General features: G+C 35.1%; 2 protein-coding genes across 2 annotated transcripts in view; one reads left to right on the top strand and one right to left on the bottom strand.

Annotated features, from left to right (window-relative positions):
- The window catches only part of LOC144346511 (uncharacterized), a 75,829-nt gene that overhangs the window by 30,768 nt on the left and 28,953 nt on the right, over window positions 1–16,108 (bottom strand). The window lies entirely within an intron of this gene.
- Window positions 1–16,108, top strand: part of LOC102807021 (CST complex subunit CTC1-like) — a 42,672-nt gene that overhangs the window by 1,504 nt on the left and 25,060 nt on the right. The window contains exons 2-12 of the mRNA XM_085506811.1: window positions 1,501–1,662; window positions 3,714–3,844; window positions 8,413–8,485; window positions 8,995–9,127; window positions 9,772–9,840; window positions 10,141–10,216; window positions 10,577–10,663; window positions 12,922–13,014; window positions 13,327–13,524; window positions 14,003–14,064; window positions 15,732–15,831. Coding sequence (XP_085362937.1) covers window positions 1,501–1,662; window positions 3,714–3,844; window positions 8,413–8,485; window positions 8,995–9,127; window positions 9,772–9,840; window positions 10,141–10,216; window positions 10,577–10,663; window positions 12,922–13,014; window positions 13,327–13,524; window positions 14,003–14,064; window positions 15,732–15,831 — 1,184 coding nt within the window. The remainder of the gene's footprint in view (window positions 1–1,500; window positions 1,663–3,713; window positions 3,845–8,412; window positions 8,486–8,994; window positions 9,128–9,771; window positions 9,841–10,140; window positions 10,217–10,576; window positions 10,664–12,921; window positions 13,015–13,326; window positions 13,525–14,002; window positions 14,065–15,731; window positions 15,832–16,108) is intronic.

Here is a 16,108-nt window from a genome sequence, read left to right as displayed (position 1 = left end):
TATTTCATGATTATTGTACATTGAAAACCATTTAAACATTTCTGGAAATATTGTCCACCACTCATAATGCAAGTGACCTGGCAGGTACATATATAACTTTCTGTCAAAGGTTATATTTCATGATTATTGTACATTGAAAACCATTTAAACATTTCTGGAAATATTGTCCACCACTCATAATGCAAGTGACCTGGCAGGTACATATATAACTTTCTGTCAAAGGTTATATTTCATGATTATTGTACATTGAAAACCATTTAAACATTTCTGGAAATATTGTCCACCACTCATAATGCAAGTGACCTGGCAGGTACATATATAACTTTCTGTCAAAGGTTATATTTTTGATTATTGTACATTAAAAACCATTTAAACATTTCTGGAAATATTGTCCACCACTCATAATGCAAGTGACCTGGCAGGTACATATATAACTTTCTGTCAAAGGTTATATTTCATGATTGTTGTACATTGAAAACCATTTAAACATTTCTGGAAATATTGTCCACCACTCATAATGCAAGTGACCTGGCAGGTACATATATAACTTTCTGTCAAAGGTTATATTTCATGATTATTGTACATTGAAAACCATTTAAACATTTCTGGAAATATTGTCCACCACTCATAATGCAAGTGACCTGGCAGGTACATATATAACTTTCTGTCAAAGGTTATATTTCATGATTATTGTACATTGAAAACCATTTAAACATTTCTGGAAATATTGTCCACCACTCATAATGCAAGTGACCTGGCATGTACATATATAACTTTCTGTCAAAGGTTATATTTCATGATCATATAGCCGTATATATCGTAATTCTCTGTAAGTGTTAATTCTGCAAACTTTTTACTTTTTGTTGATTTTAACAATTTAAGTTTCATGAAAGTCACTGCAAGAGTACACTGCTACACAATATTATCATTTTCCAAAATTAGTAAACATTTAAAGCAAGAATGTCTTTACCTACGCATGCGTCAAATGGCCATAGCGTGTCATTGTTTACAAACAAGCATCTACCCATAAGCCTTCGCATTTTTAGCGTGTGTTGTTATCGTCGTTTTGGACTCCCACGCGTGCGCAGGTGACAAAACTCCCGCTTTAAGGGCAATTTAATCCATTGAGCGCCAAAGTCAATATTTGCCACTATCAACAAATTTTAAACCCACACAATTTTTTTTATAATTTTTCAAAAATGTTGATTAATACTTGTCGCTAATGGGAAATTAAGTCCATTTGGTTCAAAATTAAAAAAAATTCAGGGAAAATTATGACGCTCAAAGTGTTAACATGAATTTTATCTATATTTGTTTTTGAAGACCCTGTACCTTACTGAATATTAATACAAAAGTCACTGTTATTCGGTGTGTCCAAAGAAGTTTTCAAGTAAAGTTTTCTCTCTTCAAAATAGTGAGAACTTCCAGACTCATGAAATTCGCAAAAATGTGTCTGAAACGAAAGCAGTTTTACAGAAGAGGTTCTTTTTTACTTGACAGTGTTCAGTAAGCAACAAGAAGAAGAGGAAATCAAGTCATTACCGCTAAGATACAACATTATCTCTTGTAAGACACTGCTACAATCTCAGCGTACGCCATGTTTTTCAAATCTATCTATGTCAGAGAAGCAGCATAGAAAACTGATTCAAGATTCACTCACAGGTAAGAAATCACTAAAAACCACAGTGAACTAAATACAGTTCAGTTATTATTGTCTGTGCACGTTGTCCACATTTAATAAATTGTGTCCGCTGAACAACATTGAATGGTTATGTCAGTGATATGTTTAGTTACAGATCTTGTTATTAATTCCTATATCTTTAATACTTGAGAGATCTTTCATTCTTCCCACCAAAAATGTATTGCAATACTTCAAAAATGTATTCTTTGTTAATTTAGACCAAATAAGTTGGTTATACATACATTTTGAGAAAATTGTTTTTTTTTTTTTTTTGATATTATTGCAGCAGAGTTCATTACTCCCGTCTTCAAATAACGAAGTACGATTAAATGATTATCTGTCGTCATTTAATATTATATAATATTATGATAACATTGTTTTCCTGATTTATACGGTATTACTTTTATTGTAGCTGTTATTACACTGTAATATATTTTTCCACAAGATTAACTCACATGAACTTCTTCAGATACGCGAATGCTCACAATAGAGATTTACTCTAAGCTACGAATGACCAATGCTTTAGTATATTATGTCAATGTATCAGTGTCATAAATACATTATTGTGATTTGACGATACCCTGTTTTAATTTATAAAAAGAGTAATCTAACAATACAACATGAAACATTGGATTCAAAATCATCATTACGGCATTTCGGCTCGCCACTATAGGCAGACGCGATAACAGCCACGCCACACTCACTGTGTTAAACGAATGCTGTTCGAAATGACGTGCAGTGAATACCTGTCGAATGCCAGGCGAATATAGCGAATATAGCTATGTATTCAATGTTCGAATAAACATGTCTTAGTTACGTTTGATCTCGGAGGCCAGCAGAATCAACCCCTAGATTGAATCAATATATTGTACATGTAAACAAACAGACAAATGTTACATGAAACATAGGATTCGATCTCACAATCACGACATTCGACTCACTACTGCATGCAGACGCGCTAACTACCACGAAACGCACTACACCAAAACAACGTAATTACAATTACGTTAAGTAAACATCGCCCTACAGCGACTAGATGGTAAATAAATTCAATAGCTGAAATCTCATTCATCACAAACAATGTATATTAAAGCAGTGGAGATGTCACCTGTGCATGCGTCAGATGGCCGTAGCGTGTCTTTTTTTTTTTCTCTTTACACAATTTTATTTCATTTGATTACAAACATTACAGTAAACATTAATTACATAATACAAAACGACAAAGACAAGCAAACAAGAGTAAAAAAATAAAACAAAAACAAAATAATTGCTAATACACTGAAATCAAAAAAATTTACACACTATCAGAGATAATAGACCACTTCCGTAAATGTAATTCCAATTTGTTTTTAGATATAGCTATATGCTTTTCAATCTCGCATGCTTCAGTTACCACTTTATGAAAATATACATCACTCGGTAGACTCTTACTCATTTTACAATTATAAATATATTGCTTCCCTAAAAGTACCAAATAATTCGCCAACACTGAAAAATCAGTACAACCTAAAATTATCTGCCTGAGGGAAAGAGCATCTGGACCAAAGATGTTTTTAAATACATCACTAAAGGCAAACCAAAATTTTTTTGTATATTTACAATAATAAAAAAGTTGGTAAGTAGTTTCCGTTTCCTGATGACAGAACAAACAATTCGGACTACTAACCTTTGATGATTTCATTTTAAAAAGATCATAATTAGTAAACAAAATTTTATGTAGTAACTTAAATTGAAATTCTCTTGATTTCGTGTCGATTGCTGTCCTAAATGGTAAAACGTAATATTTAGACATTTCAGCAAAATTGAGTTTAAAATCTTTTATAAAATACTCTGAACTATTTGGATGAATAGTCTTTGCACGAAGAAAGTTATTTTTTATACAATTGGTTGGTTATACATACATTTTGAGAAAATTGTGTTTTGATTTTATGAAAGCAACAAAAGTTGACTTTTTTTTGTTTTTTCATTTTGTGAAACAGAACAAAATTTGACTTTGGTATTCTCCGAATTAATTATTTTTTATTTTACTTAGGTCCAAAGCTTTTAGATAGAACCCATTTATTGCTGATTGGCAAGCTGACTGCGAATCCTAGATTTTTGAAAGATAAAGATAAATGTGGTGATCTTTATTTAGAAGATAATACTGCTGCTGTACTTTGTGAGGTAAGAATACCTATGTAACCAAATTTGATTCCCTAAAAGGTAGCATATCCATTTACTTTCAGGTGCAACAGGTCATTATACCATTAATTAAAATTGTTTACAAAGAATTCTAAGCATTTGTCATTTGCAAAAATATAATTATTATCTTTACGAATCTGATCGCAAAAAACAAAATGAAAACCTATGTGATTGAATGTTACTATTACCCCTCAAAGTCTACTGCACATCACCCTATACTCCCCGCAATCTCTATTACCCCTCAATATCTTTACCCCTCAACGTCTACTGCACATCACCCTATACTTCCCTCAATCTCTATTACCCCTCAATATCTATTACCCCTCAATATCTATTACCCATCAATATCTATTACCCCTCAATGTCTATTACCCATCAATCTCTATTGCCCCTCAATATCTATTACCTCTCAACGTCTACTGCACATCACCCTCTACTCCCCTCAATCTCTATTGCCCCTCAATATCTATTACCCATCAATCTCTATTACCCTTCAACATCTATTACCCATCAATCTCTATTGCCCCTCAATATCTATTACCTCTCAACGTCTACTGCACATCACCCTCTACTCCCCTCAATCTCTATTGCCCCTCAATATCTATTACCCCTCAATGTCTACTGCACATCACCCTATACTTCCCTCAATCTCTATTACCCCTCAATATCTATTACCCCTCAACGTCTACTGCACATCACCCTATACTCCCCTCAATATCTATTACCCCTCAATGTCTACTGCACATCAGCCTATACTCCCCTCAATCTCTATTACCCCTCAATATCTATTACCCCTCAACGTCTTCTGCACATCAGTCTATACTCCCCTCAATATCTATTACCCCTCAATGTCTACTGCACATCAGCCTATACTCCCCTCAATCTCTATTACCCCTCAATATCTATTACCCCTCAACGTCTACTGCACATCACCCTATACTCCCCTCAATATCTATTACCCCTCAATGTCTACTGCACATCAGCCTATACTCCCCTCAATCTCTATTACCCCTCAATATCTATTACCCCTCAACGTCTTCTGCACATCAGCCTATACTCCCCTCAATCTCTATTACCCCTCAATATCTATTACCCCTCAATATCTATTACCCCTCAATATCTATTACCCATCAATATCTATTACCCCTCAATGTCTATTACCCATCAATCTCTATTGCCCCTCAATATCTATTACCTCTCAACGTCTACTGCACATCACCCTCTACTCCCCTCAATCTCTATTGCCCCTCAATATCTATTACCCATCAATCTCTATTACCCTTCAACATCTATTACCCCTCAATCTCTATTGCCCCTCAATATCTATTACCCCTCAACGTCTACTTCACATCACCCTATACTCCCCTCAATCTCTATTACCCCTCAATATCTATTACCCCTCAACGTCTACTGCACATCAGCCTATACTCCCCTCAATCTCTATTACCCCTCAATATCTATTATCCCTCAATCTCTATTACCCCTCAACGTCTACTGCACATCAGCCTATACTCCCCTCAATCTCTATTACCCCTCAATATCTATTATCCCTCAATCTCTATTACCCCTCAACGTCTACTGCACATCACCCTATACTCCCCTCAATCTCTAATACCCCTCAATGTCTACTGTACATCAGCCTATACTCCCCCCAATCTCTATTACCCCTCAATCTCTATTACCCCTCAATATCTATTACCCCTCAATGTCTACTGCACATCAGCCTATACTCCCCCCAATCTCTATTACCCCTCAATCTCTATTACCCCTCAATCTCTATTACCCCTCAATGTCTACTGTACATCAGCCTATACTCCCCCCAATCTCTATTACCCCTCAATCTCTATTACCCCTCAATATCTATTACCCCTCAAAGTCTACTGCACATCAGCCTATACTCCCCTCAATCTCTATTACCCCTCAATATCTATTACCCCTCAATGTCTATTACCCCTCAACGTCTACTGCACATCAGCCTATACTCCCCTCAATCTCTATTACCCCTCAATCTCTATTACCCCTCAATCTCTATTACCCCTCAATATCTATTACCCCTCAATGTCTACTGCACATCAGCCTATACTCCCCTCAATCTCTATTACCCCTCAATATCTATTACCCCTCAATGTCTACTGTACATCAGCCTATACTCCCCTCAATATCTATTACCCCTCAATATCTATTACCCCTCACAGTCTACTGCACATCAGCCTATACTCCCCTCAATCTCTGTTACCCCTCAATATCTATTACCCCTCAATGTCTACTGCACATCAGCCTATACTCCCCTCAATATCTATTACCCCTCAATGTCTATTACCCCTCAACGTCTACTGCACATCAGCCTATACTCCCCTCAATCTCTATTACCCCTCAATCTCTATTACCCCTCAATCTCTATTACCCCTCAATCTCTATTACCCCTCAACGTCTTCTGCACATCAGTCTATACTCCCCTCAATCTCTATTACCCCTCAATATCTATTACCCCTCAAAGTCTACTGCACATCAGCCTATACTCCCCTCAATCTCTATTACCCCTCAATATCTATTACCCCTCAATGTCTATTACCCCTCAACGTCTACTGCACATCAGCCTATACTCCCCTCAATCTCTATTACCCCTCAATCTCTATTACCCCTCAATCTCTATTACCCCTCAATATCTATTACCCCTCAATGTCTACTGCACATCAGCCTATACTCCCCTCAATCTCTATTACCCCTCAATGTCTACTGTACATCAGCCTATACTCCCCCCAATCTCTATTACCCCTCAATCTCTATTACCCCTCAACGTCTACTGCACATCAGCCTATACTCCCCTCAATCTCTATTACCCCTCAATCTCTATTACCCCTCAATCTCTATTACCCCTCAATATCTATTACCCCTCAATGTCTACTGCACATCAGCCTATACTCCCCTCAATATCTATTACCCCTCAATCTCTATTACCCCTCAACGTCTACTGCACATCAGCCTATACTCCCCTCAATATCTATTACCCCTCAATCTCTATTACCCCTCAATCTCTATTACCCCTCAATATCTATTACCCCTCAATGTCTACTGCACATCAGCCTATACTCCCCTCAATCTCTATTACCCCTCAATCTCTATTACCCCTCAATGTCTACTGTACATCAGCCTATACTCCCCCCAATCTCTATTACCCCTCAATCTCTATTACCCCTCAATATCTATTACCCCTCAAAGTCTACTGCACATCAGCCTATACTCCCCTCAATCTCTATTACCCCTCAATCTCTATTACCCCTCAATATCTATTACCCCTCAACGTCTACTGCATATCAGCCTATACTCCCCTCAATCTCTATTACCCCTCAATATCTATTACCCCTCAATCTCTATTACCCCTCAATATCTATTACCCCTCAATGTCTACTGCACATCAGCCTATACTCCCCTCAATCTCTATTACCCCTCAATCTCTATTACCCCTCAATGTCTACTGTACATCAGCCTATACTCCCCCCAATCTCTATTACCCCTCAATCTCTATTACCCCTCAATATCTATTACCCCTCAAAGTCTACTGCACATCAGCCTATACTCCCCTCAATCTCTATTACCCCTCAATCTCTATTACCCCTCAATATCTATTACCCCTCAACGTCTACTGCATATCAGCCTATACTCCCCTCAATCTCTATTACCCCTCAATATCTATTACCCCTCAATCTCTATTACCCCTCAACGTCTACTGCACATCACCCTATACTCCCCTCAATCTCTATTACCCCTCAATCTCTATTACCCCTCAACGTCTACTGCACATCAGCCTATACTCCCCTCAATCTCTATTACCCCTCAATATCTATTACCCCTCAATATCTATTACCCCTCAATCTCTATTACCCCTCAATGTCTACTGCACATCAGCCTATACTCCCCCCAATCTCTATTACCCCTCAATCTCTATTACCCCTCAATCTCTATTACCCCTCAACGTCTACTGCACATCAGTCTATACTTCCCTCAATCTCTATTACCCCTCAATCTCTATTACCCCTCAATCTCTATTACCCCTCAATGTCACTGCATATCAGCTGAAATTATCACTTTCCAAACCAGTCAACTTAAATATGCAAGCCAATTCAAATCTTTTAAAATTAAAATCCTCAATAACTTCAATTTTCTTTAATGTTCATTGGTTTTGAAAAAAAATTGCCCCCAAAATTGAAAAATGATTGGAAGAAAATTTTGTACTGCAAAATACTTTATTTTCAACTCATCAAAAATCAGTGAAAAATTCCATACAAAACATCCAAAACGTCTTTTCAGCAAAAATTGATTTCAGCGAAAATAAAGTATTTTACAGTAGTTCACATTTTTCTGATTTGTCTTTCTAAAAGTATGAAGTATTATGATGGAGCACAGCTTATGGTATTTTGTAACTTACACATGAATTTAAAAAAAAATTAACTTTTTTATAAACAGATTACCCGAGTGACAACTGGACTGTTTTTCGAGTGAATATTTTGTAGTATTTAATAAATCATTATTTCTTTGTTTTCTTTCTACAGTTTATCACTGTTGATTTTTCATGGTTAGATCAGTGGGTTATAATTCCTACCTGGAATTTTATTCTGCCAAAAGGTAAGTTTGTATAGCTTAGCTGAAATTAAAATAAGACAAATCAAATATCCACAGACTGGTGAATGTAAGTTATATGATTATGAGTGCTTCTTTAAATACCAAAGTCTACTTTCATTTCCTTTCACAAATTAATCTTGCATTACCAGAATATATTTTTTTTTCATATTCAAGCCAAATTTATATGAATCCATTTGATCCAAACATTAATGGAAAATTATTGAAAAATACACTAAAAAGTTTAAAGGATTAAATATGCTTTAAACTACAAAATGAACTATTAGGTCTCTGACTGCGTGAATATAAAAACAAAAGAATTAACAGCAAAATTAAGATTATTAAGTGTGCTCATATAAAAGCAAAAGAATCAACACTAGGCTCAGACAGAGCATATATTTAGTGAATAAAGATGATGATTGATTTATTTATTGAGAGTCTGATCCTCATGGCTTAAACTTCACAGAGGCATCAAAGAAACAATCAGTGTTCATTGTATTGAACGTATCTTCCAGGGTTTGAAGGCAGCTGTTATCTTGAAATATCAGACAGGTGTTTGCCTATGGAAATGTTACAAGAGAGTCACTCAAATATGAAAGGATTGCAAGTAATCTCCACCACACTAGCACTGCGTATCCTTGACAACAGGTGCAGCTATTCAATTGTTGTTTCACATACATATCTCAGAAAAAAAATCTTGTTTTTATTTTGTATTGCTTGAATTATTTTTCTTATGCTGTTTTTTATTTGTCACCCACATTTTTTAAATTCTTGAAAGTGAAAAGAATGGTTAGTAATTATAGCTAATTGGTCACATGACATGCATAGCAACTATCTTCTCAAAAACCACAGTACGAATTAATTAAAGTGTATAACGTTTACAGTCCATGTGCTTCAACATTCGTAATGGAAACTGTTTTGTTTTTCCCGTCCAAAATTCAGTGCAGATATTTTAATTTTTGACCAAAACATTTGTCAGTTTTCTTCAACATTTCATGTGGGGAGGAACAGACTGTACACAATGATTTTGATGCTGGTGCCAAAAGTTGACAATGGAACACAAAGGGTAATTGTATTTGTGTGAAAGTGATGGCATGTACTGGTAATAGAAGGTCATAGGAAATTTAACAGTCTTCGTACTGCTTGGTATGATACCCTGCACTGCATAAAAAGTCAATTGTTTGATTTACAAAATTCAAGAACTACAAGATGTTTGTGGAGCTTGAATTATTTATTATTTCAATGCTAAACAAATGTGAAATATTTAAAATACAATCTTCTGTTTATTTCAGAAATAATTATAATCTTACTAGGAGTGTTACATTACATGGTGAAATTACTGCACTCAGTCCAGTACACAGGTAAATGACCTCTGATTTTACTTTCAAAGCATGTAGGAACATTGTGAAATGATCTAGCTATGTAAGTGTTTTTAAACCAAATAATAAGGACACAGTACTTCCATGACTCAATCCCTTGCCACGAGAAAGAAATACTTTATACATAGACTACAGTTTTAACTTGTAATTTCTTGAATACCTGCCCTCTCAGGATCATATTTAGTTTCTTTTGTTTTTATTCACTAGGCCCAATAGTTGAATGTGAACATTCATAATTATTTATATGCAATCACAGCATATTCCTTTCCAATTTGTTTACAGAAAGCCAGATTCTGTGGTGTTTTTCGTAGAACTCACCTCCCAGGAGACAGAAGACAGAGTTTCATTGGTTCTTAAGGTATGAATGGACACATTTTATAAACTACTTGTTTGAACTTAATAAGATAAGGGTACAAATGTATGTGATATGTGGTGAAAATTACAATAAACAATAAACATAAAATAGCAAGAAAAACAAAACAAGTTGATGAATATATGTACTATACAATCCTTATCTTATAAATTTATCATTTGTATTTCCGATTCCATCCTTCCAAACTTTTCTGAAGGATTCATGAAAATGTTAAGAGAAACCTAAATGATTGAAACTGTCAGTCAATAAATTATATTCTCTGGGTTTAACGTGTGCTTTGAGATGTAATGCAAGGCGATGCATGCCTGTAAATTACAAAAATAAAACCGTGTCTTATCCATACAGGGTATCCAATTTTCACATTGGTATCATTTTCTGCGATTGAAAGAAGAGTTTGCATTCACCAATGTTGTTCCTACTACAGTCAGTAAGGTAGAGTAATACATTCATCATAGGCTACATTTACTGTCATTATTATGCATATAGTAAAATTTGAATTTTATTTTTTTTATCTCAAAGTGTGAGTCATCAGACCAGATCATGATCAGCAACGTATAAAATGCATTTAAGTATTGTTATATGGGGACTCTGTAATGTTTTAGATTTTTTTTTCTAGGTTCCATTGTATCTTTTTTTATTCACTGTTTTATTTATTGTTTTGCTTTGCATTTCACCATCCATTTTTCAATGACTTTAACTTTGAGTGTTTATATGTGAAGATTCAAGAAAGAAGGTAGTTAAATAATATTCTTAGAAAAGTAAGCAGTTAATGTGGTATTTTAAACAAGAGTAGAAGACTAGTTAGCTTGCTGTCACCTTCTGGAAATGCCTGGTATTATGGTCATTCTTCAAAAGTGAATCTGAGGGTGAGTTGTGTGGGCATACAGAAGCCATAACACTGATGTCTGCGTGTTGATCTGCGTGTATGTTCTGAGGGCACACAGATGCCACGCAAGACAAGTCTGCGTGTAATACCAATTCTTTTGCTTTATTACTATAAATAAAATCCATTAACCTAGCAGTAAAACTGGTTTTCAGTAGGGAATATTTGGAGATGTCAATAGAACGAATTAAGCAAGAAGCTAGGTCCTGGTTAAAAGTTGTCAAGGCCAATGTTCAATCTGACATTCAGTGTACTTAAATAATATTGTTAGAACATCGTGATTGAACATACATACTTTGTGATACCAGGTGATGAATAATGACTAGGTATTCATTCAATTCTGAGGATAGAAATCTAAATAAGTTTGATTGCGGTTGGTATTTTACAAACCCAAACCATTTCTTGGTGCGATTCAGGTGTTAATGATTGGCGTTGAAAGAATGCAATCTTCAGTTTGCTGTCCACAATCTTGAATGAGTTGGACTGTACTATTTTTGATTAACCGTAAGATTGTTACCAAACACATCAACACTTTTGTTCAGTGGCTACTCCTACATTCTGTTTTCAATGAATTTGTTTCACTGTCAGACTGTGGATTATTTAAAAAGTATAAAATGTTACAAATTTGCCAAAATGTATTAAGGAGAAATGAACTAATATAAAATTCGTTACAAATCTTACAACATATGGGATTTACTTTTTATAATACTCGTGGTGAACCTGGTCTGCTCCGACTGAAAGTGAACGGTATTAACTTTGGAGGTGATGCCGAACTCGATAAAATGATAAAATGAACAGTTAGAAGAACAGCAGCGAAGTATGAAAATGACAAGTGAACTGGCAGCGTAGCTGATTTTTACAGCGGGCACAAAAAAGTTGCATACATTCAACCCAATAAAATGTTTGGGCTTCCAAACACCACCAGACATTCGCCTGACTTGATTAACTGATTGTCAAAACACCGGTCGCGGTATATTTGATGTATAGTCACGATGACTGCGTATTTGGATTAATATTTGAACACAATATTTGAGTTCATCTCTGTTGTCAAAACTCAAAATGATCACAACGTCAACGGCATCTATGTTGTTTTCTTACCCCGACACAAGCCACGCCGTGACCTGTACCATGGACTTCTTGTTTATATGGTAATGCTACCCCAACTATCTAAACAAAACCCAATAAAAAACATTCTAAAATAACGTATTGATACCGAATTGATTTTGGTTTCATCGACCCATGGAAAAAAACTCGCAACTTGAAGGCCAACAGCTTCAATGGAATGTAACATTCACAACTTGTAGACATAATCTATGACAAGTGGTCGTCGCTTAATCAAACATTGTCAGCAGAGATGGATTTTAGCTTAACAGTTCAAAATAAGTGGCGTACAACTTATTGTTTTGTTTTATTTTATTTTGATGCATTCAAAAATATGAATGATGTCACTTTTCAAAACTGCATTTTTTTGGTCCTTGGCTTACTTCATAACGATAACGTAGAAAAGAATTGACAGTACACACAGACTTGATTTGTGTGGCTTCTGTGTGCCCTCAGAATGTACCTGCAGATCAACCTGCAGACATCAGTGTTATGACTTCTGCGTGCCCTCACAACTCGCCCTCAGATTCACTTTTGAGGCACCCGTAAATGAATGCATTATTGCATGTTTGTACCACACACACACAGAATGTTGTGAGCTTGATATGTATGGCTGCCTACTCAACAAATGCACTGCCAACTTTGCTAACAAGTTATTATTCTTATAGTAAGATTGACGCTTAATGTTCTTGTTGACATATTTCAGGGTAGCAATAATGCGTACTCTGTATTTGCGGCAACAAATAAGACAAAGTTTTATAAGATACGTAAAGAAGACTGCAAAGAAATTACGATTAAGGTAATACGAAGACAAAAGTTTAATTATGGCTGTAGTTACAGCTAAATATCATAAAACATTTTTTGAATAAAGCAATATCACCTAGCTCTGTTGGCTGATATTTTTGAATCGTGCTTGAGGTGTTTTGGACAGTTCATTTCATAGGAGGTGTGTCTGTATTAAATGTTGTCATGGCAATAGACCTGTATGAGAGCAGTGCCAATTGCAGTATTGCAAGTTTACACAACTTTTATAAGTAATTTGTAGACAACATCTTACATAAGTGCAATGTAAACCAATCTGGTTTTAAACACTTATTTTTGTCATCCACAGAGATTGGAAACTAGGTATTTGTGTAAAGGAAATATTGATGTTCCAAATACAGATACACCATGTGATGATAAAATTACAGAATGTCATAGTGATCCACCACCTTGTAGTCATGGTGATAGTGAGTCGCCAGGCCCGTCCTACAGTCATACTAGTAGTGTTAGTGGAAGTGTACAGCGGGAATCATTGTGTTCATATAAAGTAAGTATCATTTTACTGATGTAAAGTGAATAAGGGCAGGATAATTCACATTCATGGGCATCTGGATGTGGAAATAAAAAATAAAGCATCACCCCTATCCCCCCCCATAAAATTGGTCCAACCCATGACATGACATGACATGACATATTGACTCTGAAACTAAAGTATATCAATTTAATTGTCAAGTCTGATCATATTTGGTAGGTCACATATTAATATATTCAGAATGTTGTATATCAGCGGTTACATAGATGTGCCTTGTCGAACACCCTTGATGTAAGTTGCATGTAAAGGGTGCATATAAACACTACTAATGTACGTCAGTTAACACACCACTTAATTACAGCCAATTATGTGATGCTGGTGGAGATATTTACACTGGATTCCCAGAATACAGAATCTGAAATTGCCCAGTAAATCTGCACTGCACAGTTAAAGTCACTAGTCAAAAGTATTAGTAATTGTATTTGTCTTTCAGGGAACCATTACAGAAGTGGTTAATTCTGAGGCTGGTGTGTATGACCTTGACAGTAAAGTGCGGTAGGTGTAAATGAATGGCTTTATGTATATATTGGTTATCAACCCTGTCCAAACCATTATATTTCATGTAGGTTATATATTGGTTATTAACCCTGTCCAAACCATTATATTTCATGTAGGTTATATATTGGTTATTAACCCTGTCCAAACCATTATATTTCATATAGGTTATATATTGGTTATCAACCCTGTCCAAATCATTATATTTTCATGTAGGTTATATATTGGTTATCAACCTTGTCCAAACCATTATATTTCATGTAGGTTATATATTGGTTTCCAACCCTGTCCAAACCATTATATTTTCATGTAGGTTATATATTGGTTATCAACCTTGTCCAAACCATTATATTTCATGTAGGTTATATATTGGTTATCAACCCTGTCCAAACCATTATATTTCATGTAGGTTATATATTGGTTATCAACCCTGTCCAAACCAGTATATTTCATGTAGGTTATATATTGGTTATCAACCCTGTCCAAACCATTATATTTCATGCAGTTTATATATTGGTTATCAACCCTGTCCAAACCATTATATTTCATGTAGGTTATATATTGGTTATCAACCCTGTCCAAATCATTATATTTTCATGTAGATTATATATTGGTTATCAACCCTGTCCAAATCATTATATTTCATGTAGGTTATATATTGGTTATCAACCCTGTCCAAATCATTATATTTTCATGTAGGTTATATATTGGTTATCAACCTTGTCCAAACCAATATATTTCATGTAGGTTATATATTGGTTTCCAACCCTGTCCAAACCATTATATTTTCATGTAGGTTATATATTGGTTATCAACCTTGTCCAAACCATTATATTTCATGTAGGTTATATATTGGTTATCAACCCTGTCCAAACCATTATATTTCATGTAGGTTATATATTGGTTATCAACCCTGTCCCCAAACCAGTATATTTCATGTAGGTTATATATTGGTTATCAACCCTGTCCAAACCATTATATTTCATGCAGTTTATATATCGGTTATCAACCCTGTCCAAACCATTATATTTCATGTAGGTTATATATTGGTTATCAACCCTGTCCAAATCATTATATTTTCATGTAGATTATATATTGGTTATCAACCCTGTCCAAACCAGTATATTTCATGTAGGTTATATATTGGTTTCCAACCCTGTCCAAACCATTATATTTTCATGTAGGTTATATATTGGTTATCAACCTTGTCCAAACCATTATATTTCATGTAGGTTATATATTGGTTATCAACCCTGTCCAAACCATTATATTTCATGTAGGTTATATATTGGTTATCAACCCTGTCCAAACCAGTATATTTCATGTAGGTTATATATTGGTTATCAACCCTGTCCAAACCATTATATTTCATGCAGTTTATATATTGGTTATCAACCCTGTCCAAACCATTATATTTCATGTAGGTTATATATTGGTTATCAACCCTGTCCAAATCATTATATTTTCATGTAGATTATATATTGGTTATCAACCCTGTCCAAATCATTATATTTCATGTAGGTTATATATTGGTTATCAACCCTGTCCAAATCATTATATTTTCATGTAGGTTATATATTGGTTATCAACCTTGTCCAAACCAATATATTTCATGTAGGTTATATATTGGTTTCCAACCCTGTCCAAACCATTATATTTTCATGTAGGTTATATATTGGTTATCAACCATGTCCAAACCAAGGTAGAGGAATGAGAGTCGGCGTCAAAGTTGAGATTCTCAATGCTCATTTGAAAGTTTACAAAATGGTATGTATGTCTGAATTACATGCAGCGGGATTATCAAGTGATATGTAACATTCTATGAGTACACTATCTTTATAATAATCTAATTATTTAATTATACGTCTTTGAATTCTTGAACACTTGGTACTGGTATTGGAACCTAAAAAATAAATGGAATTTTCTCGCCAAATATAAACCTCCTATTGAAACATGTCTGCCATCATTGAAATATTGCTGGTCATTCGGAATTCACATTTCTTAATAAGGTATTATATTGGTTTCCAACCCTGTCCAAACCATT

The sequence above is a fragment of the Saccoglossus kowalevskii genome, chromosome 13 (assembly GCF_978046115.1).
Source record: "Saccoglossus kowalevskii chromosome 13, keSacKowa6.1, whole genome shotgun sequence".
Taxonomy (NCBI): Eukaryota; Metazoa; Hemichordata; class Enteropneusta; family Harrimaniidae; genus Saccoglossus; species Saccoglossus kowalevskii.
This window is presented reverse-complemented; position numbering and strand designations above follow the sequence as displayed.